At 41.3% G+C, this 25,050-nt stretch overlaps 2 protein-coding genes across 4 annotated transcripts; one reads left to right on the top strand and one right to left on the bottom strand.

The window, feature by feature from the left end:
* Positions 1-5,367: 5,367 nt before the first annotated feature.
* Positions 5,368-14,813, top strand: RAD9A (RAD9 checkpoint clamp component A). Of its 3 annotated transcripts, none has more exons than XM_026707917.2 (12): positions 5,368-5,702; positions 6,546-6,615; positions 7,893-7,963; positions 9,052-9,192; positions 9,505-9,619; positions 10,727-10,826; positions 11,518-11,627; positions 11,888-11,994; positions 12,087-12,151; positions 12,525-12,614; positions 13,061-13,259; positions 14,405-14,813. In XM_026707917.2, exons 2-12 carry the CDS (start codon positions 6,582-6,584, stop codon positions 14,507-14,509), a joined length of 1,137 nt encoding a protein of 378 aa, XP_026563702.1. In that variant the 5' UTR covers positions 5,368-5,702; positions 6,546-6,581; the 3' UTR covers positions 14,510-14,813. The 3 variants fall into 3 exon arrangements, with proteins under 3 accessions (XP_026563702.1, XP_087776785.1, XP_087776786.1); XM_087920659.1 differs by having other exon boundaries at positions 5,375-5,764; XM_087920660.1 differs by lacking the exon at positions 5,368-5,702 and adding an exon at positions 6,100-6,174.
* An 855-nt stretch (positions 14,814-15,668) lies between these two features.
* On the bottom strand, positions 15,669-22,624 carry PPP1CA (protein phosphatase 1 catalytic subunit alpha). Its single transcript, XM_026707919.2, has 7 exons — positions 22,082-22,624; positions 19,794-19,925; positions 19,060-19,290; positions 18,717-18,821; positions 17,524-17,747; positions 17,155-17,289; positions 15,669-16,089 (listed from the first exon to the last, which is right to left on the bottom strand). Exons 1-7 carry the CDS (start codon positions 22,134-22,136, stop codon positions 15,979-15,981), a joined length of 993 nt encoding a protein of 330 aa, XP_026563704.1. The 5' UTR covers positions 22,137-22,624; the 3' UTR covers positions 15,669-15,978.
* Between the last annotated feature and the right edge of the window lie 2,426 nt (positions 22,625-25,050).

Here is a 25,050-nt window from a genome sequence, read left to right as displayed (position 1 = left end):
TATATCCATCACCAGTGCAATTAAATCACAGGAAATGTTTCAGTAATATTGCAAATAGAACCTAGCCCCTATTGCTGAGGGTCAGTGCTTTATGATCAAGTTGGGGCTCTAATATAATTTATAAGTGATTCCTTTATATGAGATCCTATCATGGGGATCTCATGTAAAGAGATGTCCCCCCCAAATACATGTCCTTTTTAATGGAAACAATTTTCCCAATATATAGATGGACCATAATTTTTTCAAATAAAAAGTGTACCGTAGTTATCTTTCCTCTATGTTCTGTCACTCGCTCATTTATTTGTCTCCCCCCACCCCATCCTTTGCAGAAAGAAGGATTTTGCCATCTGCAAATGTCCCTTATTTCAGCACTACATCACCTCCTGGCGGCCAGGAAGAGCCACTCTGTGGATTCCCATCAGCTCATTCTGGCACTCTTTCACCGCAGACAACTTGGCAACTTCTCTTGCTAAGTTCTTAAAAGTCTCTGCTAAACATGCATACCCTGTAATGTTTCAGAGGCTTCCAATCTTCCCAAATGTGGACAGATTTTTTTCCTGACGTCGACAAAAGCAAAGCTTTTGCCTGAAACCAAAACGAAATCTTTCTGTGGTCATATTTCAAGCCATTACTTGAAATATCAAAGTGTCCCAATGTTTTAATACGACTATTGAACATAGGGAAAACTGTTTAGTTGAGAGAAGACGGGGTGAGTAGATGAGAAACCACATAGTTATTTTGTGGCTCCAGTTATCATATTCACAAATGTTAACCATTACAATTGAAATTGGGGAAAAGCAACCTGAGGGAAAATTATTTATTTACTTACTTATTTGATATTTTTAATTCCAATTTTATTTCTTCATAAGTAACTCAAGGTAGGAAACATACCTAATAGTCTTTTCTTCTCTTCTCCTGTATTTATTTGTTTGTTTCCCACTTTTATTATTTTTACAAATAACTCAAGGTAGCAGACATATCCAAACATACCTCCCTCCTATTTTCTCCACAACTGCAATTCTGTGAGGGAGTTAGGCTGAGAGTGAGTGACCTAAAGTCAAAGTCAAATATATAAGGAATAATTGCGGTAACATTAATCATGTCCTAAGCAGAAATGTGAATGTGCATATTTTCTAGGCAGATAATGCCAGATTGTTGGCTGAAAACAATGATATACATTGTGTGATCTAACTGAAAATATGAATATGAAAATTAATGTATAAAACATTAAAGTAGGTGAGTTTAAGAGGAAAAATGAGGAAAAATTGTAAAGAGTGAAAACTAGAGCAATTAGATGCATTTATGTATTTTGCTACAATGCTTTAAAAAGCTGGCGAAACTGAGAAACTTTTAAGATATGCAAATCCTGGAAGAAAAATGGTAGGTAGTAATTTATGGTCTCTTGCAAGGAATGAATATGTATTAAAAGCAGCAAAATGGTTATGATAAGAGCATACCTTAGGTCCACTTTTTTATGGAAGTGAGAGTTAGGTATGTCAGGAGAAACAGTAAATTGAATACTCTACACACAAATTTACATGGCAAAACAAGAATGAGATAGGGTCAAGAATGAATGGCTGCTATAAGAATGTAGACTGAATAAAAGAATTAGGGACCATTGCAGAAGAAGTACATTATGGTGGTTTAATCAAATAGAAGGGGGGAAATCACAAAACAAGGGAGAGTGGATGGATCAAAAAGAAAAGGATAATGGGAAACTCATTGTTGGATAATGTTGAAGAGATTCTCAGAGAGATTTAAAGAAAAGGCAGAAGATGAAGTACTGTTGTAAGGCGATAGAAACAATCATTTGCAAAACAGAAACAGAATGGTGTTGATGTACACTAGATTTACTTATTTTTTCTTTCCTTTCTTTGGTTGTTTCTAATGCTTTTTCAGCATTTTGCATATTGTTTACCCTAAACAGGAGTAGCCTGATGAACATATATGTGTGTGGTTACAATACAGTACATTTTACTATGTTTAATGACTATGTGGATAAAATTCCTAAATAGTTGGCTATATGTGTATTTCTGCCTTGGACTAGCAGCACATTATAATTTCTGGCTTATGATAGACTAAAACCACCCCTAATCTGATTCATCCATTTCTCCATTTTAATCTTTTAACTTTTGAAATAAGATAATTCAATCAGACAATTCAATGGACAAATATGTGAAAATGCATGCTCCTGGGAAAATTTCCATTGTCACCTCTGCCTATAATTACATGCATCCATTTAATTAAATTGAATATAGGATATAGATAGAACATATTTATTTCCCAGCAGACCTCTTATATCTATCTCTCAACTCAACCTACATCTTTCTTGCCCTCTCTCCCATCTTAAGTACATCCTGCCTTCACAGGAAGCTCCTATTTTCAAAGCAATGGTTGCAGAACGCCCTCTACAGGTCAGGAAAAACATCAACAAAATATCTTTCCACAAAAAAAGCTTGCAAGATGAAAAGTGGCAGAATCTGATTTTCTCCCAAAAATATGTATTTCAGTCTTCTGTAATGGTTTATTTATAGCATTCTTCCACAAACATTCCAAATGCCTTGAATAAAAACTACAAAAATGTGCAAAAATGTTTTAAAAATCAAAATGCATTTAAATATGAAAAGAAAGCAAAGGCAGGAAGTTTATTGTTAGGATCTGCCTGGCAGATCCCCTAAAAAAAGATTCAGAATCATAGCTTCCTATAGAATAAATCAGAGTATAATAATTGGAACCTGCTGAAGTCTGTAAAATATATTTTTCTACAGTAATATAACTTTAAGAATATATGGACTAAAGATAACCCCAGAATGATATCCTTTATGCATCTTATGCATGTCAGCCATCAGTAAGCTGTAAGCGTGCCTAACAACTCATTCTCCCCATTTCCATGCTTGGTCTAAAATAGCAATTTTAGAAGAAGACATTTCTATTGAATAAGTAGAGAGATACTGAGGGTTTAATGTCTGTTTGGGCCTTTATTTAGCTTTTATTTAGGCATTTCTAGCAGGATATCCAGTTTATTTCAGTAAGTAAAATATGTTTATTTTTTAAAAAAATCCTCCAAGTTAAGAAAATATTTATGATGCAGTCTCATATCCTGAAATATTTACAGGATTCCCTGGACATGGATAATTTAATTTACCAGTTGGATTAATAATACAGTTAAAACATTTGAATTTATCTCGTGATACAGCTTGTTTGCAGTCAGTTTAAAACCAAGAAATTTGACTTGCCTGGATTGTGGAAAGGACTGATTATTACTTGATAATAATGAATGCTTCTATTTAAGTAACTAGTCTCAAATCTATTCCTGATATTGTAGTAAATCTCTTAAGAATATTATTAAAAGCTACAGTACTTTTTTTCCTGATGTGCTTATTATAGTTGATTTAAACCATGTATGATGCAATGAAGTCATAATTACTTTTCAACTATATTTTGCAATTTCAAATCTAGCTTTAGCCCCAGGTATTTGCTTACAGCCCTTGCTTATCAATGGAGACTGAGTGGAGCAAATGGCCAGTTTTAAGTTTCTGGGTGTTACCCTAAAAGAGGACCTGACCTAGGGTGCTCACATTGCAGCACTGGTCAAAAGGGCCCAGCAGAGATTATACTACCTGAGACTTCTCAGAAAACAACAATTGAATGGAAAACTGCTGGTGACCTCCTACTTGCTGCACCATAGACTATCTTAACTTTCTGCACCTCTGTATGGTTTCCAACTGCAGAGTGGCAAATAGGACAGCACTCCAGAGGGTTAACAGAAGATCGTTGGTTGCCCTCTCCCCTCTTTGGAAGAGCTTTATAGCTCCCACTGCCGTTAGGAAATTCAAAATATTCTCAAATATCCATCTCATTCTGGACACCCTTTTTTTGAACTATTACCATCTGGCAGATGGTACAGAATATTAAAAACAAACACAAATAGGCTGAAAAACAGCTTCTATCCAAGGGCAGTAGCTCTTTTGAATTCTGCTGTATACTGCTGTGCTAGTGCGGTGTTGTGGTTTTTCAGTTCAATATGTGGAGTGTGAAGGATGTGTGTTTGTTTATTTTCATAGTCATGATGTGCACTGAAGATGGTGTTTGATTTCATTGTACGAGGTGCAATGACAATAAACTACAGTCTGCTGCCAATATGTTATATTTTTTAACACCTTGATTTGAATTAGCAAGATTTAATTTCAAAAGGAAATCCATGAGTTTTTAATGGATGTTGTAGTGCGATTTCGGGGTCCTATTTATTTTTTAACAATAAGTGGGGTGGCGGGAGGTAAATAAGGAGATCATCTGGAATAAAACCCAATGTCTTGCACTTGAGATGGCTTAAATATAATGTAAATGTAACGATGATTTTTCTCCTCTCCATTTTTCACAGCTCACTAAGTTACATAATGAAAAACATTCTTTAAAATAAAACAAATATCTTTAGTGCACATATTTAGTGCTGGACATACACACATATGCATACATATAATAAATATAATATATAATAATACATATATATCGATATATATATCAATATATATATACATTATATATATGAGAGATATATGTGTGTGTGTGTTAAGTTTTCGCGGGTACTTACATGTATGGTATTCAGCTTTGTTTGGGTATTTTCCCACATCATTATAGTTGTGCTTTTAAAGTTGTAGCAACGTTTCAACAGAATCTCATCTGCCATCATCAGGCTTCTGGCTGTGTTTGTCTGTGAGTCAGACTTTTACAGTTGTTTCAGTTTTGATCAGACAGACGAACACAACCAGAAGCCTGATGATGGCAGATGAGATTCTGCCGAAACGTTGCTACAACTTTAAAAGCACAACTATAATGACATGGGAAAATACCCAAACAAAGCTGAATACCATACATGTAAGTACCCGCGAAAACTTAAGAAAACAAATACATACATATACATATACATACACACACACTCATATATATATATATATATACACATACATACATACATACATACACAGAGAGAGAGAGAGAGAGAGAGAGAGAGAGAGAGAGAGGTTATTTCAATAAGGTTTACTCCAAGAAAGCGAGTTTAGGGACAATAAACGGCCCTTCCATTTCAATAGCTAAAAATAAAGGCAAGATTTCCCATTGCAAAGTAACCTCCCCCTTCAGTTCATTCAGCGCAGGCGTAGACCCTCCCCTTCCCTCGGACCGCAGCCATAATCAAAGGATTAACGAGAATCAGAAGAGCTCCCACTTCCCTCCCCCTCCCTCCCTTCGAAATGAGGAGGAGCTGCGGTCTACCCTCCGGTCCAAGCTCCTCGCGGATCACGTGGAGGAAACTCCACAAATGAGATTTAACCCATCTCCCACGTGCTTGCCCGGCGCGACCTGGCAGTCGTATTGTCCAATGAGAATGCAGAGTGGGTGGAGAGGAGTTTGGGGTTTTTTGTGTTGCTGTTGGAGGAAGGCGGCAAAAGGACGAATTAGTGTGTTATAATAGCAAGAGGTTCGGGACGGTATTCCCTTTTTGTGGAGTCGTCTCCCCCCCCCCACTTTTTTTTTTCAGGATTGCGGAGCAGTAGCTTTTTTCTCATGCCAGGGGTGGCCATTCAGCAGTCTTAAGTTTTGGGATGGGGTAGTGAAGCCTTGTGTCCAAAGAGCAGAGCGAAACTCGTGTCGAGGTGGGAAATTTAGCATTCAGACGACGGTGGACTGATGCCTTTCATACCAAGGTATCTTTGATTAGATAGACAGACAATCTAGCCTGACCTTGCACAGTACTCCCTTACTTTAAGTAAGTTGGGTGACAACTTCAACTTGTCAGACCTATTGGAGCTGCAATGTTTGTTTAAAGTAATATGTCGAGTCTACTTTTGCATAAAATAAGCAGAAGTGCATCATGGATGTTGCTTAGAATATTGGTTGAGTTTGTCCCCAAGAGCTCCTTTTTCCTAAGGGAACAGCTGTCCTTGTCTAGTTTGGACTGGGTCAGCATCACAACCAAATCACTCTAATAAAACAAATCCTATTATTCTAGCAATTGCCTATGTATATGAAATGCCAAACCATCTACATCCATCTATGTATCTGGAATGCTAAACCAATTTTTCCATACCTTGTTAAGGCATAGGATCTCATGAAATGACTATTTTAAAAAGATGATGAAGAAGAAGCAAGGCTGATGCTTTTCAGCTATTCAGACAGGTGACTTCTAGTGTTTATTGGTAGTCCTCAGCTTACTTCAGTTCATTTAGTTGATCATTCAAAGTTACATTGGCACTGAAAAAAGGGGCATGACTGTTTTTCAAACTTATGACCGTTGCAGCATCCCCATGGACATGTAATCAAAATTCGGATGCTTGGGAACTGACTCATATTTATGACGGTTGCAGTGTGCTGGAGTTATGTTATCCCCTTTTGTGACCTTCTGACAAAGTCAATTCAGAAGCCAGATACATTTAACTATCTTATTACTAATTTAACAACTGCAATGATTCACTTAACAAATGTGGCAAGAAAAGTCGTAAAATGGAGCAAATGAAGAGTAATCACGCACATATTTTGTTTCTTCGCAGTTCTACTAGAGTTCTCTCTGACATCTCTCCTTTGGCATGAAGTGCATAGTTACAGGGGGCAATGTGAAAGGTGAGCTATGTACAACAATTTTATTTAGTTATTTATTTTAAAAAATTATAAAGCTACTTAACTCTACAACAACTCTGGGCAACATATGGTACAAATGATAATACTGTGCCATTAAAACAAACCAAAACCCAAATGCCATAAGAAAAGCAATCATTAAAAATGTAAGAGTTATCACCTACTCTAACCCAAGACTTAGGGGAAAAACAGATTTTCAGAGCTGATTTGAATATGACCAGATTAGGCGCCATGCATGTCTCATGTGGGTTAGTGTTGCAAAGCTCTATGACACCCCCACCCCCCCAAAAAAAGTATGGTTTCAAGGGCCTATCAGATGACACTGCTTAATGGATGGGATAAGGAGCATGATCATCTGGGCTGGACAGAAACCACAGAGGACAGATAGTTCTTTGGATAACTAATGAAGTATTTGTAGATAATAGCCAGCATTTTGAATTGCAACCGTAAGTCTTCTGGTAACAGTGTAGCTCATAGATCAAAAGTGTTACATGAGTTTGATGAGATACAACTATAATGCCACATTTTGCTGCAACGTCTGAATAGCTTTCAAGGTTATCCTGATGTAGAGTAGATTGCAGTGATCCACACACAAGATGACCAAAGTGTGAGTGACTGTCTCAAAAGAATAGAATAGAATAGAATAGAATAGAATAGAATAGAATAGAATAGAATAGAATAGAATAGAATAGAATAGAATAGAATTCTTTATTGGCCAAGTGTAATTGGACACACAAGGAATTTGTCTTGGTGAAATACTCTCAGTGTACATAAAAGAGGGCCTCCTGGTTCACATAAGGAGACAATTGGCACACAAGGTATCAGCTGCCACTTTGAGTCCAATTTTGTGAGTCCCTTAAGTTTTGTGTAAGAGTATTAATTTCTGATCAGGTCCTTCTAAAAACAGGAGTATTGGTAGAGGGAAGACACTTCTAAAGGAGCTTTTTCATTCATAAAATAACAATCTTTACAAGATAGAGAGACTAAGAACAAGTACAGGATTAAAGAGAGAAAGGATTATCATTTTTGGCTTTAGCCTTTTCCACTGTTGTTATTACATGCACCCTTCCTCCTTCCTCACAGAGAATTGTAAAATAAAGAAATTTCATGTAAATCCCTATAATTAATTAGTAGCAGGAGGGAGTTATGATGGGTCATTTCCTCCTACACAAATTCCTAGCTAGTGTTAAAAAAAAAACAGCATTCACACTGTATGAGACTTCACTTTATCCACTTCTTTGTGTTCTTCTATCCTTGTGCAGCCCTGGGGAAAGCAGTACATGCTCTCTCCCGGATTGGAGATGAAATCTACATTGAACCACTCGAAGAAGGGGTAAGAGGGGTCTAGGAGATATTTGCTGGGCTTGGAAAACTTTTAAATGAATGTTATGTAAATGGAAAGCTACAGTTATGTGAAAAAGATTTTTTTTTCTTGTTCACATGACTATATTCCACAGAAAAATTAATGCACTTTAAAAAAAAGTTAAATATAAAATGTTATGAGAAAGCTTAGGTTTTAGGTGTTAATTCATTTGCCACTCTGATGCAGAAATATATAAAACCTTGCAAGATAGAACAAGATATAATGGACATCTGCTATGCTAAGGCCATCGGATGTATTTATTGCAATACAAATCAAAACTATTCAGTAGAGGCCTATCCCTTAGGTGTCCAGGAAATAATTTTGTTTGCATAAAAATAAGGTTCTGGTAAGCACCGTCATAACCAAAACAGGGCTGCAATATAGTCTAAATTGGTGCGTCTGTGTAGTTCATTTGTCAGCAGTTTTGATTTGTACCAAGAGCTGTCTGACAATTCAAGTTTGTTTCATGTTTGGACAAGTTACGATGAATCCTTACAAGACATGTTGTAATTGACCAGAAAATGGATGGTATAGATAACTGGAGAAAAAATAGCAACTTCAATATGCTGCACTGCAGTGAAAGGTGCGTTTCTCTATTGGGAGTGTAAATAAAGTAATGTAAAATAATTTTGGAATGCTTTTATTCAATTCTTTTGAGTGACAGCAGCCACACTGTGTATAATTCTGGTCAGAGTTCACCTCAGAAGATCCACTGAATTATTGGAGAAAAGAAAGAGAATCAGAATGTCTCCAGTAACAATTGGCTAGGGAATACTAATGTAAAGTTGTAAGCATGCTGGCTGGGAGTTTGGCTGGGAATTTCCTGTAAGCATGCTGGCTGGGAGTTTGTGGAAGCTGAAATAAAAGATGAAACCATGCTCCATGGTCTGCATGTGGGAGACCTATAGACATTGAGTGGGATAATAGAATGCTGGACCTGATCTGACCAAGCGCCCCTCCCCTAGCTGCTAGATGTTGGAAACTGAGAGAAAGCTAAAGGCTGGAAAGATGGGGAGCTATTTCCTGTCCAACTGTTATTTCCTGTTTTATCTTTCCAGTTGTCTTTGCGTGCAATAAACACATCTCGCTCTGCCTATGCCTGCTTCCTGTTCACCTCACTCTTCTTCCAGCACTACCAGGCTGGGGAATCTGGATCAGACTCAGATGCTGGTGCTTTCCGATGCAAAGTGCTCATGAAGGTGAGATGCTCTTGAACATTGCAGAGAGCGTGCAAACTTTCCTCAAAGCTGAAGTAAATATTCCCCCTCTGGGTTCTTGAGGTCTCTGCATTCCTTTCAAGTCAGTGACATATACAGATCCAACCGCTTGGTCTGTAACTGGCCTCAATGTAGTCCACCTGGCCTTTGAGTGGCACACTGAATTTAATCTTGGGGTTTGAACTTGAATTTTCCCCCCATCCTAATTTGACACTCAAGCGTTATGCAGAATGCAGCCCTCTTTGCGGCTTTCTTTTGTTTTTAAGAACAATCTCACCCAATCGTGCCTTGCAGTCTTTCCTAGCTGTATTCCGCTCAATCCCTGCTCTGGAGAAGACAGTGGAGAAATGTCTCATGTCGCTGACGTCCAAGAAGAACCAGTTCCGCGTTCAACTGCATTGCAAATATGGTGAGCCCTGGAAAAGAGCCCTCCTTGAACACGAAAAGACTTAACTTCAGACAGTAAAAAGGGGATCATTTGACCTGTGGTCCAGGAACCCTGCTGCCTATTCATACCTAAGTGAGAGAGCAAGATCCAGGAGTGGTTCAAATGAATTGAGGGGAGAGAAGTACAGGCAAGAGTAAAGAATCTATTGAAAACCAATATTAAAAGCCACAGGCCTGCATCACTTTTTAACTGAAGTAATAAAGGGCTGCAAAGATCCTGAATGTTGAATGAAGAGTTCAGAGTGTTTTCATATGCCGGCAAATTCTTGAAGTTTAGAACCAGAGAAAATTATTTATTACTTGCACTCTACCTGAGAAGGGTCTAAGTGTGTTATATTCACAGATACAGTTACTGTGAACTCCGTGTGTGTGTGTGTGAATGAGAGAAAGAGAAAGAGAGTGAGAGCTGTAACAATCTGAACTTGGAAGCTAAGCAGCATCATGAATGGGAAATTATTACAGAATGCTTGGGCTATAAGCTAGATGGGAGACATTGAAAAATTGCAGGTGTCAATAGTAAACTAACTTATCTACTAATGCTAAGAAACCTGTTTGGTCATGTCTATGAACTCATCATAGTGAATCGAGCTCAGATCAAAGGAGATTTTAACTTTAGTGATGTGCGTAACATTGGGAATGGCTGGCTTGTCGATTGAATTTAACCTGGAAGAAGCATGAACTTCTCTTAAAAGTGCTATCTTTAATGAATGCATGGAAAAGTGATTCCCTTTTTAATAACCACATATTTCATCAAAAGCTTTTACTGCCCCCCCCCCCCCATCAATGTCACCTTTTTTTCCTTTTGTCCTTGAAAGGGATAAATGCTGCTTTTCCCACCTTAAATTTTTCACATCTCCAGCAACATTAGGCTCAGGACCCGGTGAGCGATATGGGCCTAGGCCATTTTCCTTGACAATCAGATTGACTTTAAGAAATGGGGTTTGTTTGGTTTCATCTTATATAGGGTCTAGTGAATTATGGCATTTCAACAAATCAGTGTTCAAAGGATGTCTTAGTGTAATAAATGTGTGTTCTCTCACTCACTCTCCCTTCTCTATATTCATTGCAGGGGTTGTCAAGACTCACGATTTGTCATTCCAGGAATGTGAATTGTTACAGGCTGTCTATGACAAAACACAATATGCCCATTTACTGCGTGCTTCTCCCAGGTGCGATCATGTTGTTGACTGAGAGATTTTAGTGCAGGGGGATGGGAGGCTATTATGGTTTATAGATGCATCTATAGGAATGGCACTGATAGTCCTGCACATTCATGTGTTGTATCAACCTTGGGCACTTTAAGCCTGGAGGACTTCAACTCCCAGAATTCCCCAGCCAGCTTTGCTGGCTGGGGAATTCTGGGAGTTGAAGTCCTCCAGGCTTAAAGTGCCCAAGGTTGTGTTGTATGCATCCTTTGCACAGTGAATTCCACCATCCAGAGGCCCACTTACCAGTACAGCAGCCAATATATCAGCATGGCATAATTTACAAATGTTGAAATGGATGGGAAGGTATTTTGAGGATTCTTTATTTTAATTTACTTATTAAATTTATATGCCACCCCTCTCACCAATAAGGCAACTCTGCTTCTCCCAGGTGCGATCATGTTGTTGACTGAGAGAGATTTTAGTGCAGGGGGAATCTGATAATAGATTCCCTTTCCCTCCCCCAAATTGATATATTACATATAAGAATATGTTGTGTGAACAAACTGTGAGAGGAGGAAGAGCTTTCTGCGAGCCAATGCTGTTGTCCCAATTATATTATTAAAACAATAAGGACTAAGTACAGAAGGGAATTGCTACGAAGTTTTCCATGTTTCTACTCAGCCTCTTTCCTTCCTCTCTCCATCCAATTCAGGCTATTAGCAGATGCTGTGGTTCATTTCCCACTTAACCTGGCTGAGGTGACTCTGGGTGCCAGCCCTAATGGCAAGGTGACTCTCCGTAGTTACCTAGAAGAAGAGACAGGTGAGCTGCCCACTAGGCCTTGCTTCCAATTCATCCCCCAAACCCGACAAGATGAGGCTTCCTTACTTAGCCTCCCTTAACAAACTAAGCTGTGGCTAGCAAGTTCCAGCCTGAGGGCACCTTAGCAGTGTGGCTGTAAATCCCTGATTCTCTTCAGCAGTCCGCAGCTATCTCTTATGTGCTTCCTCATGGAAAGTTGTATGGAATGGAGAAAAGTGGCTATCTGAAGAGATGTTTTCTGATCCATCTCTGTGTGACAGAGCCAAGTCGGATGATGGTGACAGAAATGTGCCTGAGTGAGGATGAGTTCCAGGCCTTCCACGTCAAGCAAGAAATACAAGTCACTTTCTGCCTGAAGGAATTCCGGGTGAGCCTGCTTTCTTTGGGATGCGGTTGAGTTTGTTCTTCCCAGTCTGCTTCATCACCTTTTTTTTTCTCCTTCTCCTTTCCCATTTTTAGGGTTTCTTGAGTTTTGCTGAGTCCTCAAATCTTTCCCTTGATATCCACTTTGACATACCTGGCAGGTAGGAGGGCTTAAGCAGCTGGCTTGAGAAGCTTAATGATCAAATAAAGACTTCTGCAGTGGAGCCAGGCCATTTTAAAGTACAGTATTGGCTAACACTCGCTGGACGGTATCCGTATTGTTTCACAGTATTGCTTTGAGTGTCTCCAAAGAGGCTTCTCACAAACCCTAATTTGATGTAAGCATCCTGCTTATACTCTTTTTTAAAAAGGCAGTCTTTGTAAGCATCAGTGAATGTATTTTCTGTTCTACTTCACCAGAGACATCAGTGGCTCTGGTCAGCTTGGACATGCTTCCATTCTTGTTGCTTTTTTTAAATTATTCCCGTCCAGTTGAAATATGTACGGCCACCCTAGCCATATTTATCTTTCCAGGCCAGCTATCTTTACTGTGGACGATCCTGTGCTGGAGCTACAACTGATCCTTGCCACGCTTTCTGAATCAGAAAGCCATCTGCCAGCCAGGTGAGAAATATTCTACCTCTTGCACTAAGCCTGCTTGGCATAGAGAGAAAACAAGTTGCTGGAAAAGAACAAAGTATTTAACAGGACTTCCATCTCTCCCTGGCATACAGGAAGGGGGTGTCACTTTGAAATGGGCAGTTTTGTTGCCCTTTTGGCTGAGGTGTTTGTCATTCCCCAGGCTTGATGGACCATCGTAAAGGATATCCATGGCTATTTAGTAACTTTGGGAACTGTTTAATATTTCAGCTTTACATGAGTTATTTCCTGCTATTCATCCGGCTGTGTCAAACCCTTGAGGTTTGGGATGAGGACTTAATTGGTGGGATAAGAATTTAACCAGGTGTCCCCAAGGAAGGCTTTCCCTAGGATTAACGGGACACCTTCTCTAAGAAAGGCAACTAAGGGCTCTGTAGCTAATATAAGCCTACCCCATTTGCCTCTTCCAGCACTCACAAACCAGTTGCCCCAGCTGGTGACCTTACCAACGATGACATTGATGCCTACATGATAGCCATGGAAGCCACGTGTGATGAAACGGAACCCTCTCCCAGCTCTGCTTTCGCCACAAGGCATCCCAGCTCTGAAACCAAGGAATCGGACAGTGAAAATGAGGATACTGTCCTTGGCACACCGCCGCAAAAGAGGGTAGGTGGAGCAAGCGTGTTACTGCTCAGTGCATGAAAACATGGTGGAGGGTGTCAGACATTGGCCTGGAGAATCTCCTGACCATCCACATTAAAAGATGGGAGAAGCAGGAGCATAGGTAGTGCTTTTCAGCATAGGAAGATGTGACCATTGCAGTACTTACTGGCATCTACCCACCCTGCTCCTTTGGTGTGTACTGTGACTACTGTAGTGTGTGTGTTTGTGTGTGTGTGACGTATCACTTACTTCAGAAACAGGATTCTAGAAGTCATATTGGGGCAGTGTCTGGGGTGGTGCCACTGAAGTGGGTGGGGTAGAGATTTCAAAGGATAACTTCTTGGGGAAAAGATCAGTCCCACGTGATCACGAATGGAAAGGTCATAGGCACTTTGGCCTGGTGTGTTAAGAGGATCTTGCTATTCTCTTGCTTTCAATAACAATAACGATCAAATGTTATTGAAAGCAGTAGAATAGCAGGATCCATTTGACACCTGGACAAAGTGCCTATGACCTCTGCATTCATGATCACGTGGGCACCTGTACCACCTGGCACTGCCTACCGTAACTCCCTGGCACTTATATATTCTCTACATCCAGCCATTGAGGTTTGTAAAACATGGTCTAGGTTTACATATGCATAGAACGACTATTAAGTCATTCAGTAATGTGGGAAAGTTGACAGTACTTTACTGTGGTCTGTGTACCAACTTAAATACTTACAATCCTATCCATCCCTCACAGTTGGTCCTGGGTTTATGACTAACTTCAGTTGGAGCTGAGCCATTATTTACTGACTTTTAATGGCCGCAGCCGGGCTTTGTTAATAATCCTTCTATTGCAAAATCAGGTTGTTGGTTTTTAAAGTCACTTGAAAAGGGTGGTGTGGTAGAGAGAGGTGTGGTGAAAAGTACATTTGGGAGCAGCTTTGGAGCAGTTGGGAGGAACAGGGAAAGGAGGCAAACGGTCAGCCCCTAGGTGTAGTAAACTTTATTCTGAATATCATCTGTATCATCTTTTCTTCTACATTTATAAAGATTGCTTTTGTGTTTTAAATTTGTTCCTGTTAAATCAATTTGTGATGGGGAAAGTTTCAAGAATGCTTGCACCTTTTCAGCTTTCTTTCTCCTTGTTATTTTCTTTTGCAGTTTCGTTCCTTATTCTTTGGATCAATTTTGAGTGAGTCCCAGACCAGAACTCGTTCCTTTGCCAGCCAGGACGTACTAGCAGAGGACAGTGAGGGAGATTCGTGAGCTCATCTGGATTGCTGTGCTGCGTGCAACACACCTCTAAATCCCAAAGAGTCTTTGTCAGGCTAGGATTTTAATCCAACCTGCCCCAGCAAAATACTTTGACCAGTGATAGATCTTTGCATCTTTTTTAATGAAATGAACAGGGTGTCATGGAACTGTTATTTCCAGTGTAGAATTATAACAACCATCAGCTCGCTTTTTTTTTTTTTTTTGGAAAAGCAGAAATGTAGGAGATATTTCCTGCTTCAGGTTTGCAACTAATGTAAAGCTCCAATACACTTGTTTTATTAAAAAAAGATATACTTCTCAGTGTTTGATGCCAAGGCATATTGCTGCTATAATATAGACCAAGCTTGTAAGTTTCCTTTTAGAACCTTCCACTGTTTGGAGCCAGCTTTCCTCTCGTTCCCTGTAATTAACAGGTTTTACTGCCAAAGCTCTCATTAGTTGGAAGATATCTGGGAATGAAAAATGAAATAAGAGAAGAAAAAAACTAGGCGGCTTCTAAAGCTGCCATTACTCAGTAAATATGGAAGGTGGCAAAAGACTGGACCTGATCCCTTGTTACTTCTTGGTGCTTTCTCTAGCTCAATCCAGCTTTGAAGTTAAAACTGAAAACCACTCTTAATTAAAGGTCTTGCACGGTGCTTCTAAAGAGCAGGTGCATTGTGGGGAAACAACCCGCTAGGAGTTTCTTTTAGGCAGTGAAATGATTGAAGCAACAGTTCCAATCAAAGGGTTGCCTCTAGAGAGGTCATAACAGGGAATACAGTCCAGAGTTTATCACGTGCTTTTCCAGAGCAGGCCTCAGCAAATCAAATGTGAGATAACTTGAATCTGATTGGATTCCCTGCCATTCTAAGAGGAAGCCTGATTTTTTTTTATTTCTCCCATAAGTGATCGAGTCCAAGACCAGAGCTGTTGCTACAGCCAGATTCTGACTTCATTGCCACAACTTGTTCAGTTGTCTGTACATTTTCCCAAATTAGTCTATTCAGAATATACATCTAATTGTACAGGACAAGCACTATCCTCCAGAAACTCGGTGCTTTAAAGGAGGAAGGGGGGGGGGGGGAGTATTTTGTCCGAAAGCAAGAAGCAGTTTTCTCCCAGCCCATTTCATTTTATTTTCCCAAAACTATAAAGAGAAGCAACTACATTAAGAATATTACATGTTTATTCAAAAAATGATGTGGTAACCCCATGGGAGAAAGAGGTGCACACATCAGGACAGAGTTGGCAAAAAAGTCGATCAAAAATACCCCCAAAAATAATGACATTCCCTTCCTAGAGAATGAGATCTTTTTTCTTTTCTTTTTTTTGGTACTCAATCTCATTCAGATATTTTTTTTCTTTAAAAAAAATGGCTGGATCCTAGCATCCTAGGTAAGCAGCCGCTGTACAGTGTAACCGCTATGCAAGACAGCCCAGCCCCCTTGTCTGCTGACGGAGGGCAGGCAGGACACACGTTACTTCTTGGCTTTGGCTGAGTTGCGTGGTGGAGTGACTGGGCGTCCACCAGGATTTAAGCCACTGAACTGACCATATTTGCCCTTGTTCTTGTCTGCCGGTTTCAAGATCTACGGAAGAGGAGAAAAAAGTTAAGATGAGAGCTGGGAATTAACAGCTTTTTGTTTTCTGTCCTTGATCCCTGCTGGAAAAATTCCTACGGATTTCATCTAATAATTGCAAATGTTTCAGGGTGAAAAAAATGAACACCGAACCTCCTGAAACTTGAGCATGTAGTAAAATTCTTAAGACGAAAATGCAATTCCAGACACAGTTCTTTATAACTGGTAAAAATAAAACAGCCATAAATTCTCTAACTTAGTGCTTTAGAATTAAACAAGCTTAAGGACATGGAATTGCACTTCAAATTCCTTCTCACCATACTTTTCTCTCTTTTCATGGTCTTTAAGCTACAAAGTCCCATTGGGCCTGTATATTCTGTTTCTGAAATTATATAAATGGAATAGTAGAGCACACAAAACCCCCACTACATTCAACTATTTTCCTCATTTTTGAAAACTATGGGACTAAATTTGTATCTGCTTCATGTGCCATATTAAAAAGGACTAACATAAATGCAAAAGAAAAAAAAAGGAATAATATCCCAATTCCTTTTAAATATGGGAATTGCTTTTGGCAAAGAACTTCTGAGGCCCTTTATGTCACATTTCCCTACCATTTAAGATCACTAATAACATGCACGCGCATGCATATTCAACCTGACAAAGTATTTAAGCTACAATTCTAAAACCACCCTATGACTTTGCCATTGATTAGTTAAAAAAAAAAAGCCCACCCCACAATCATTCTAATTTCTGTAGCTTTTGAATTTCCATCCATGCAGTGGCCATCCACGCTGATGTGGCACTGCAGGTGAGATAAATGCAAAGGAAAAACTAATAATGTTGGTTTCCCCAGTATCCCAGTTTTTACCATAAACCAGAGACACAATCTTGCTACAGTAGGAGAAATTTAAATGGATACAAAAATCCCTTTAAAATACAACTGACGGTTAAACATTGTATTCTAGAATCCTCCAGTTCTCGCATTGTCACAAAAATAGCACACCCTTTTATTGCTTGCCGTGTGCGCAAAAGGACAACAGCTGTAAAAGTAGCATCTTCAAAAGTCCTTACCTGGAAGGAGCACATGAGGGTCTCATCAACGCTCATCATTGCGCCTGCATTGTCAAACTCGCCACAGTAGTTCGGAGCAGAAAAGAGGGTCACCAGCTGCCGCTTGGCAAAAAATTCATATCCATCTTCTACCACCTAACCGGGGTGGGAGAGTCCATCAATCAAATATATGCCCGTGCTCAACCCAGTTCAATGTCCCCCTGCCAATAATATATTTCGAGCCTTCTTTATTTCATGGACAGCTTTTGCGGCTATGTTTCCCATCCCTTCTACCTTCTCTATTTAAAACTACGTAATTTCCCAGTTCACTGAGACCCTTTCCTCCCCCTCCAACCAGGTGTACCCTTTCTAGTTGCTTTATGCTCTGACCTGATGCGCTCTGCAGATCAAGTCAAGGTCATGCTTGTGAAGAAATTTGGCGACCACTTCTGAACCAAACGTAAAGGAGACCCCACGGTCATTTTCACCCCAGCCCTGCACATCCTTGTCAGGGTCCGACCAGAGTAAGTCACAAAGCAGACCCTGGTCAGGCACATCTGTGGGCCTCATGATCCGCCGAATTTGTTCCATAGATTGGAGGTCAGGAGAGAGTCCTGGAATACAGAAGTTGCAATTATAAAGCAGATTATTTCACCATGTGGCTCTCGCTAGAGGTAATGTACCAGGAGTCACTATTTTACAACATACTCTTGTTAGGGATATCAACTGAAAAAATACGTCTGACCAGGCTTTCCATACTCAATCCTTTAAGCCAATTCTTATCCCTCAATGCTGGTATCAAAATTAGCCTGACATTTGAAATTAGAGAACAAGAGGATAAACAATTTTATATGATGTGGGATTTATTTTATCAATGGTTAGATAAAAAGACATGGTAAAGAAATAGATTACTAAGCCTTACAATAAAAATTAATAGATTGACATAGAATACAATAAAATATATAACCATTGGATGAATGTATAAGATTAAATCATAATGAAAATAAGAATATCTCGTATAAAATGATGGAAAAATAGTCAAATGAATGTTTAATAATTGATATCATATAAGCACAAGCTAGATCAATAAGGTGAGAATTTATATAACTTGTGAGTAATGGTAAAAAAAGGATAGCACAAAAGATTGTAACCAACTGACACACTGTATGTATATAATTGAAAGACGGTTTTATCTTTTTATGTTTTGTTCGTATGTTTGTTGTAAAAAATAAAAGCTTTGTTTTATAAAAAAAAAAAATAGCCTGAATAAATTTTTCATCTAAAATGCTGCATGAAAGATGCTTCCTTTATAGGAATATGGTCTTTCACTTTTTCCCAGGCTCTGTTCCACCTCCCAAAGGAAACACGCCTACACAATATGCAAAGGACACCAAATTCCCCACTGCGCTATTGACACTGCCTATTACTTGACTTCTTTTCCTGTTGACACAGATTGCGAACCATCTGGAGAAATTCTGCATTACTTCAAATCTCTTGCCTGCTGCATTGGTGGCATCAATAGTACGATCAGCTGCCTCACCCCCAACATTATAGATTACCCCCAACATTATAGATTAGATTACCTCCATGACAACAGAAGATTTTCTCATCAACGATGGCAGCAATAGGTAGGCAGTTGAAGCAATCAGTGAAGGTCTTCCATAATTTTATGTTATACCGCCGTTTACCTGTGGAAAGCAGGAAAGGAGCAAAAATGAGTTGGGGGAAAAAAAAGCTGAATAGTTTTGAATAGCCATATTCCTGCAAGATTTGTTGAATGGGTTGGAGAGAAAGAAAGACTCATGCAGCATAAGCGCATTATGCCACACCCCATTTCCCAAACTGCTACCCTCATTATCTACATGTACTTGACCACGATATGGCTTCATTTCCCACTCTGTAAGTCTACTGGTATGATGCACTCACATTCATCATAGAAGCCATAGATACGGTTGATGCTCGCGCACTCATGATTGCCACGCAAAAGGAAGAAGTTCTCAGGGTATTTAATTTTGTAGGCCAACAGCAGACAGATTGTCTCTAATGACTGCTTCCCCCGGTCCACATAGTCACCCAGAAAGAGGTAATTGCTCTCTGGGGGGAACCCCCCATATTCAAAAAGCCGGAGCAAGTCATAGTATTGCCCATGGATATCACCTGGAAGATGGTAGAAGAAAGAAAAAGAGAAATGAAAATCTGATCAACAATTTACACATTGCATTTATATATATGCTGTCTTCTTCCTAAGTGACAATGGCAAGGGTGGGAAATGACTATCCCAGAACCAGACACATGGCATTCATAGTCATCAATGTGCTTGTAGACATCATCTTTAATGTCTGCCAGATTTCTTGCCCTACTTTAAAATTTGATTAAATGACGATACAACGCAACCCAAGGCATTGCCCTCTAGTATCTTGGTTCCCATAGGCATGCTTGAAAAATTAAAATAACGGTGTGATGCAGCTCAGTGCTTTGTTTAAAAGATAAGAGAATCAATCTGACCAGATAAAAAGATCAGCTTCAGCTCATTCTGAAAGTGCCAGTACAGAATCTTCCGCTCAATAGGTGTTTTATGGCTGACCTACGGAGGCAACCATTTTGAGAGAGCTCTAGAGAAAGACAAGGGGAAAAAAAACCTGCAATGGCGTCCCACTTACCACAAATTTTGAGCGGGGCTTCTAGTTCCAGCAAGATGGGCTGGCTCAGGAAGATCTCTCGTGATTTCAGGCATAGGCCCCGAATCTCATTTTCTGTGAGCTGAACGTTCTTGCCTGGACGTGATCCTTGCACTGGGAGAATAAAAAAGAAAAAAGCTGATACTCTTTATTCCCGATCACTCACCTTCATGCTGGTTCACCTTTCCGGAGATATTCCTGGCTCTTCTTGTTTCTAGGAAGTTCTGGTGTTAATAGCCAAATCCTATCTTGTCCCCACATGGAAAGCATTATTTCCTTCTGCAAACGAGGAAGGCAGAATCCGTTAGCCAAGTCTGTGCCTGAAGGACCACGCATTAGCTTAGCTTCTCACAGGTTACCAAGGCATTATTGCCTCAGGAGACACCCACTGGGGAACTGCCACGCACTCAGCAAAGTCTTAAAGAGCTTCAAAACTGCATTATTTGCTTCAGTATAACGTTTATTCTGCTTTGGGAGTAGTTTTTTTTAATGAAAACCAGGCTCTAAAGCAAGTGGATCAGTTAATGGTGCTGGTAAAAACCTAACACTCTGGGATGACAGCACTGTCCCACAAACAGTCCTCTCTCATCTAGCATAAACTGGCGTTCCTTAACACAATAATTGCAATGAGACGGTGGTGTTCCAAATTTCTAGTTATAGCAGAGCCAGAGTTTGTGATCGAGGGTTTCTTCTTTGTACTGCTACGTTGCAAATAAACAGCTCTGAATAAAAAACAAAATCAAAACGTACCAACCTAAATCTTCATAATCCATGGGCTCCAGCAAATTTTAATATTAAAATCCTGCCTTATTCTGCTGCCAATCTCTCTCTCAAAATCCACCCACCCACTCCTGCATCGAGTTACAGATTTAACCCACCTCCCAAGTTAAATGCAGCAAGATTAAATCCCAAGCTTATCGGAACTAGGGCACAATTGGATAATCTGGGAAAGCCAACTCCCACTGCAGGTTGGTTAGCAGAAAACCGGACTCCATATCTCCGGAATTATATAAGACAGATACCGAAGTGAACACTTAGATTGGGGCTGTGGGGATCTGCAATTACTTTTGAAATAGCAAAGGGTCTTCTAAGTCAACATTGATGTATCCTCCTTTCTTGTTGGGTGTGGAGACCCCAAGAATTAGGGTAACTGCCTTTTCATAGATGGATGGGTCAGTTTTGGAAGATAGCCTCCTTAAAAGAGCTTCAGCTTCTGATCAAGGCCAGAACAACCTGTTCAGTCAGGGCCTCTGCAAGCCTAAACCTCTCCCTTTTTCGCCGAGCGCCAAAAGGTCTTTCCCTAGGGGTAGGCCGGCACCTGCGCCTCACCCCGCCCTCCATTTGCACCCAAGAGGAGCCAAACCAAACAACTGCAAGTAATCGCCTGGCGATTCTGCATCCCCGGTTTTCGTTTCCACAGTTAGTGTGAGGAAACTCCGCTCCCCGTCTGAGTCAGGGGGCTCATCGCCTTCATACGGAGAGGATGAGCCCCCGGACACTGGTACGGCTCCCCGATCGCTGTAACGTTCAAGATCGTATCTGCAAGAACACTCAGCCGGCGCTGGCGGAATCCCTCGATCGCCGGCACACCCTTCTCGAGGCGCAGGGCTCTCACATCCGCCCCGACCCTCCGCTAAGCTTTCCCTCCATCCCTGCAGAATGCCTCTTTCGGACGCCGGCATCCGGCTCTTTTCTTTTAGCCAGAAGAAGATCGGGAAAGAGGCTTGGCAAAAGGGGCGCTTTGAGTGGCTACGAAAGGCGAGCCGCGGTGGGAAAACCGACGCAGACGGGGCGGGGGCAGCTCAACCCGGGCAAGATTTTAATCCTGAACCGACCTCGGTTCCCCGATCGTAAGCCAGGCTGAAGGGGGTGATAAATGCCGCTCCGCCCGCGTCACTGGAGGCCTCTCGATCTGCGAGCACGACAGGGAAACGAAAAGTGCGCTTCTCAGCCGTTTCGATCCCACACACGCGTGGGAAAAAAATGCCGAGGCGCCAAGATCACGCAATACAGCTCGATCCGGTTCCTTTCTCCTCCGGCCCAGATCGGGGAAGTAAAACCGCTGCTTGGAAATCCTGGCGCCGGTCGAGAGCGCCCTGCCGTCTGGAAAAGAGGCGCCGCTGCGGGGGCGGCGTGGGACATTCCAGCGCGGGGAGGGGGATCGGAAAGCGGGCAAGGTCCGCCGCCTCGCCCTTCCCCGGGACTCTGTGCCGCCCGGGCACTCCAATCGCTTTCAGCCACACAAAAGGGGCCCAGCCCCAGCCCCTTACCTTCCAGCAGGCGCCCGATGATGGAATCTAAATTGAGCTTCTCGCCGTCCGACATGGCGTCCTAAGAAGCTGGGATCGCCTGGTTCCTTCCTTCCTTCCTTCCCCCTCGGCGCGCCCCCCTCCCGCCCCGCTCGGTGGTCCTAAGCAAGCAAAAGGAAAGGAAAGGCCGGCTTTCTTTTCCTATTTCTTGCCAAGGAGTCTCCTCCTCCTCCGAAAGCAACCCGCAGAAGAGGAAACCGTGAGAGCCAATGGGCCCCGGCCTCTGCTGCCGACACCACCACCTCCAGGCTGGAGGGATCAACACGAGGCTTCTCTTGCGATTGCGCGAGCTTTGGCCGAGCCTAGGAAAAAGGAGGGGGGAGGAGGAGGAGGAGGAGATGGTTGCGGCGAGAGGCTTCTGGGAACTTCACACAGGTCCCGGTAGAGTCGGAAGAAGCAGCTGGCGGACAAATATGGGGACCCACAGCGCTTTGAAAATGCGAAGTACTTTTGGCTAATTCATTTCCCTAAGAAGCCGGGTGAACTGGTACCTATCATATGCATCTGAAAGAGAGAGAAAACAGAGTAGAAAAATGGCTACTTGTCTTAAGATATCCAATGCAAAATCCCATGGAAGCTGAATTTAAAAACCAGCTCTTAAGTCCTCATTCCTCTCCGAGTGCTCTTCCTCGTGGCCTTCTTACCTGTTAGCTTGGTAGCAGAAGCTCCATCTTCATGCCAGCCTGCTGCTGCAGAAGGCTGATGTCAGAGTAACTCCGTCTGCCAGGAAAGTGGTATTTCATCTTCCCAAACAGAGCAAGCCCTTGGAAAGGAACAGTCCAAGTCGGCAACCAGCAGGTCCAATTGCCCTGTTGCACAGACGGCCACTCTCAGTTCAGCCACTGGGCTTGTATCCCCATGGCCATTTCTGCCTTGGCTCCCAGAGAGACCAGAGTCCTGGTCAGCAAGCAGCTTTCTTCTTCTTTTCTTGGATCAGGAATATCAACCCTGTGGAATATCTTGCCTTGGGTCACAATTTCTTTAGGTAAACCTTCATGCAGCAGGTCACATGCTCTCACCAGTCCAGGCTTGACCTACCTTGCCTTCTCCAGACCAAACTGTTGCTACCCTTCGTCTTCTCTGCTGCCTGCCTTTCTCCCTGCCTCAAGCAAGCATAGATCCTTTGCCTCCCTATGCTTTGCCCCTTTGCTGTCCCTTCTTCCCTCTCTGTTGGAGAGTGCCATCAATATCCCCTGACTTTGTGCAGTAGACTAAGCCAAGGCTATGGGAGCAAATAGTTTGTGCCTAGTGTGGAGATCCAGTCCAAGTGGTTAGCTTATAGTTCATCTTATAAAAGACAGGCAATTAGATCAATTCACTAAACCAGGGGTGTCAAACTCAAGGCCTGCGGGCTGGATGCGGCCCGCAGGGTGCTTAGATCTGGCCCACGTGGCCTGCCTGGAAACAGCAAAGGACCGGCCTGTGGTGCTTCTGACAGCAAAAATGGAGTGCATGGTCTCCTGAGCTCTGTTTTTGCTGGCAGGAGAACAAACTAAAAACAAAACAAAAGGAGAAATGTTTCCCCTTTTGCATTTGAGCATGCAAGAAGGGACAGGAAAGGAGAAAGGGAAAGTGGAAAGACAAAGAAAAAGAAGGGAAGAGAACAAAGAAGGAAAAATAAGAAAGAGGGGAAGGAAGAAGAAAGGTAGAAGATTATAATGAGAGTGAGGGAGGGTCTCGGGGAAGTCCTGCCTTAGCACTTGGCCACCACAGGTACCTCCCAACACGAGAACTATGTCACTCCCACCATGGTCACGCCCACACCAGCCACGACCCTCTGGCCCTCCAAGGTCAAACACAACCCTGATGTGGCCCTCAGTGAAACCAAGTTTGACAACCCTGCACTAAACCGTGATTCTGTGTGGTATGAGTATGTTGTAAAAACACAGTTTTACATCTCTAGTGCTACATTTTTCTACATTTATGTTCTTTCCAATTCAAAACAGATTAAATCTTTCAGTACCACACCTTGGGATGAGTCAAACAAACTGCAGAGGTACAGTTGAGCCAACTTCAATTGTCCATACACTACTTTGCATACAAGTCACTAAAGAATTCAGAGAGAAAATTCCTATATAAAATTCCTATAACAACCTTTCAGTTGTTTAGGAATTTGTGAAATCTGCATTTAAATATATACACCAATGACTCATGAATTTTTCATCCTTTGTGTATGCTGAGTTTAAGAACCCATCATTATCCATGTCTGGATGTGTGTTAATATCTACTGCTATTTAGAATATATACATGTAAAACAAAACTGGATTTGTTGACATATTCTTACATAATCAGAAACACACGTCTACCCAAATCTTGTGAGTAATAAAGAACAACCATGATTCCCACAGTAATTCCTGTGTCTTCAAGGAAGTACGTGTCTTCTTGAGACAACTATCCAACAACAGCAAAGAGTAGTCATTTATGATCTAGATCGTGTTGAGCAACCAGCATCTGTAACGAAAAGAGCTTAAGCATAGAAAGACTGCAGCTATTCCAGCATTTCGAGGGTACTCTGCTAGAACTGTGCTTGCACATTTGGAGAGTCAGTCTAGTTCAAAGTATGACACAAATTTATTGAGGCTATAAATTAACATCTTTTATTTATAAATTTTATAGATAATCTGAGTGATTTCCAGCACATCTAGGAATCACATAAACTTATCTTGACAACTCCAAATAATGCAACTCAAATGGACCTAAGAAAATGGGTTAATCTTTGGAGAACTTTCATGTATATGATGACTATTGAAATCAGCCTGTCATACTGGTAGCATTTTATCTCTACCTAAATTATTCCACAGGGACAATACGTTGTAATGGGCCTAACGTCATCCTAGGAGGAGGTAAGGTCCAGTTCAAATAACTACTCAATGAAGACACTGCGTAATTTTGAACCAATAGTTATTTCTCTGTAGAGATAAAATGCCCTG

The sequence above is a fragment of the Pseudonaja textilis genome, chromosome 1 (genome assembly GCF_049901715.1).
Source record: "Pseudonaja textilis isolate UNSWEBS1 chromosome 1, rPseTex1.2, whole genome shotgun sequence".
NCBI lineage: Eukaryota > Metazoa > Chordata > Lepidosauria > Squamata > Elapidae > Pseudonaja > Pseudonaja textilis.
Note: the sequence above shows the minus strand (reverse complement) of the source record. Positions and strands in the feature narration are given on the sequence as shown.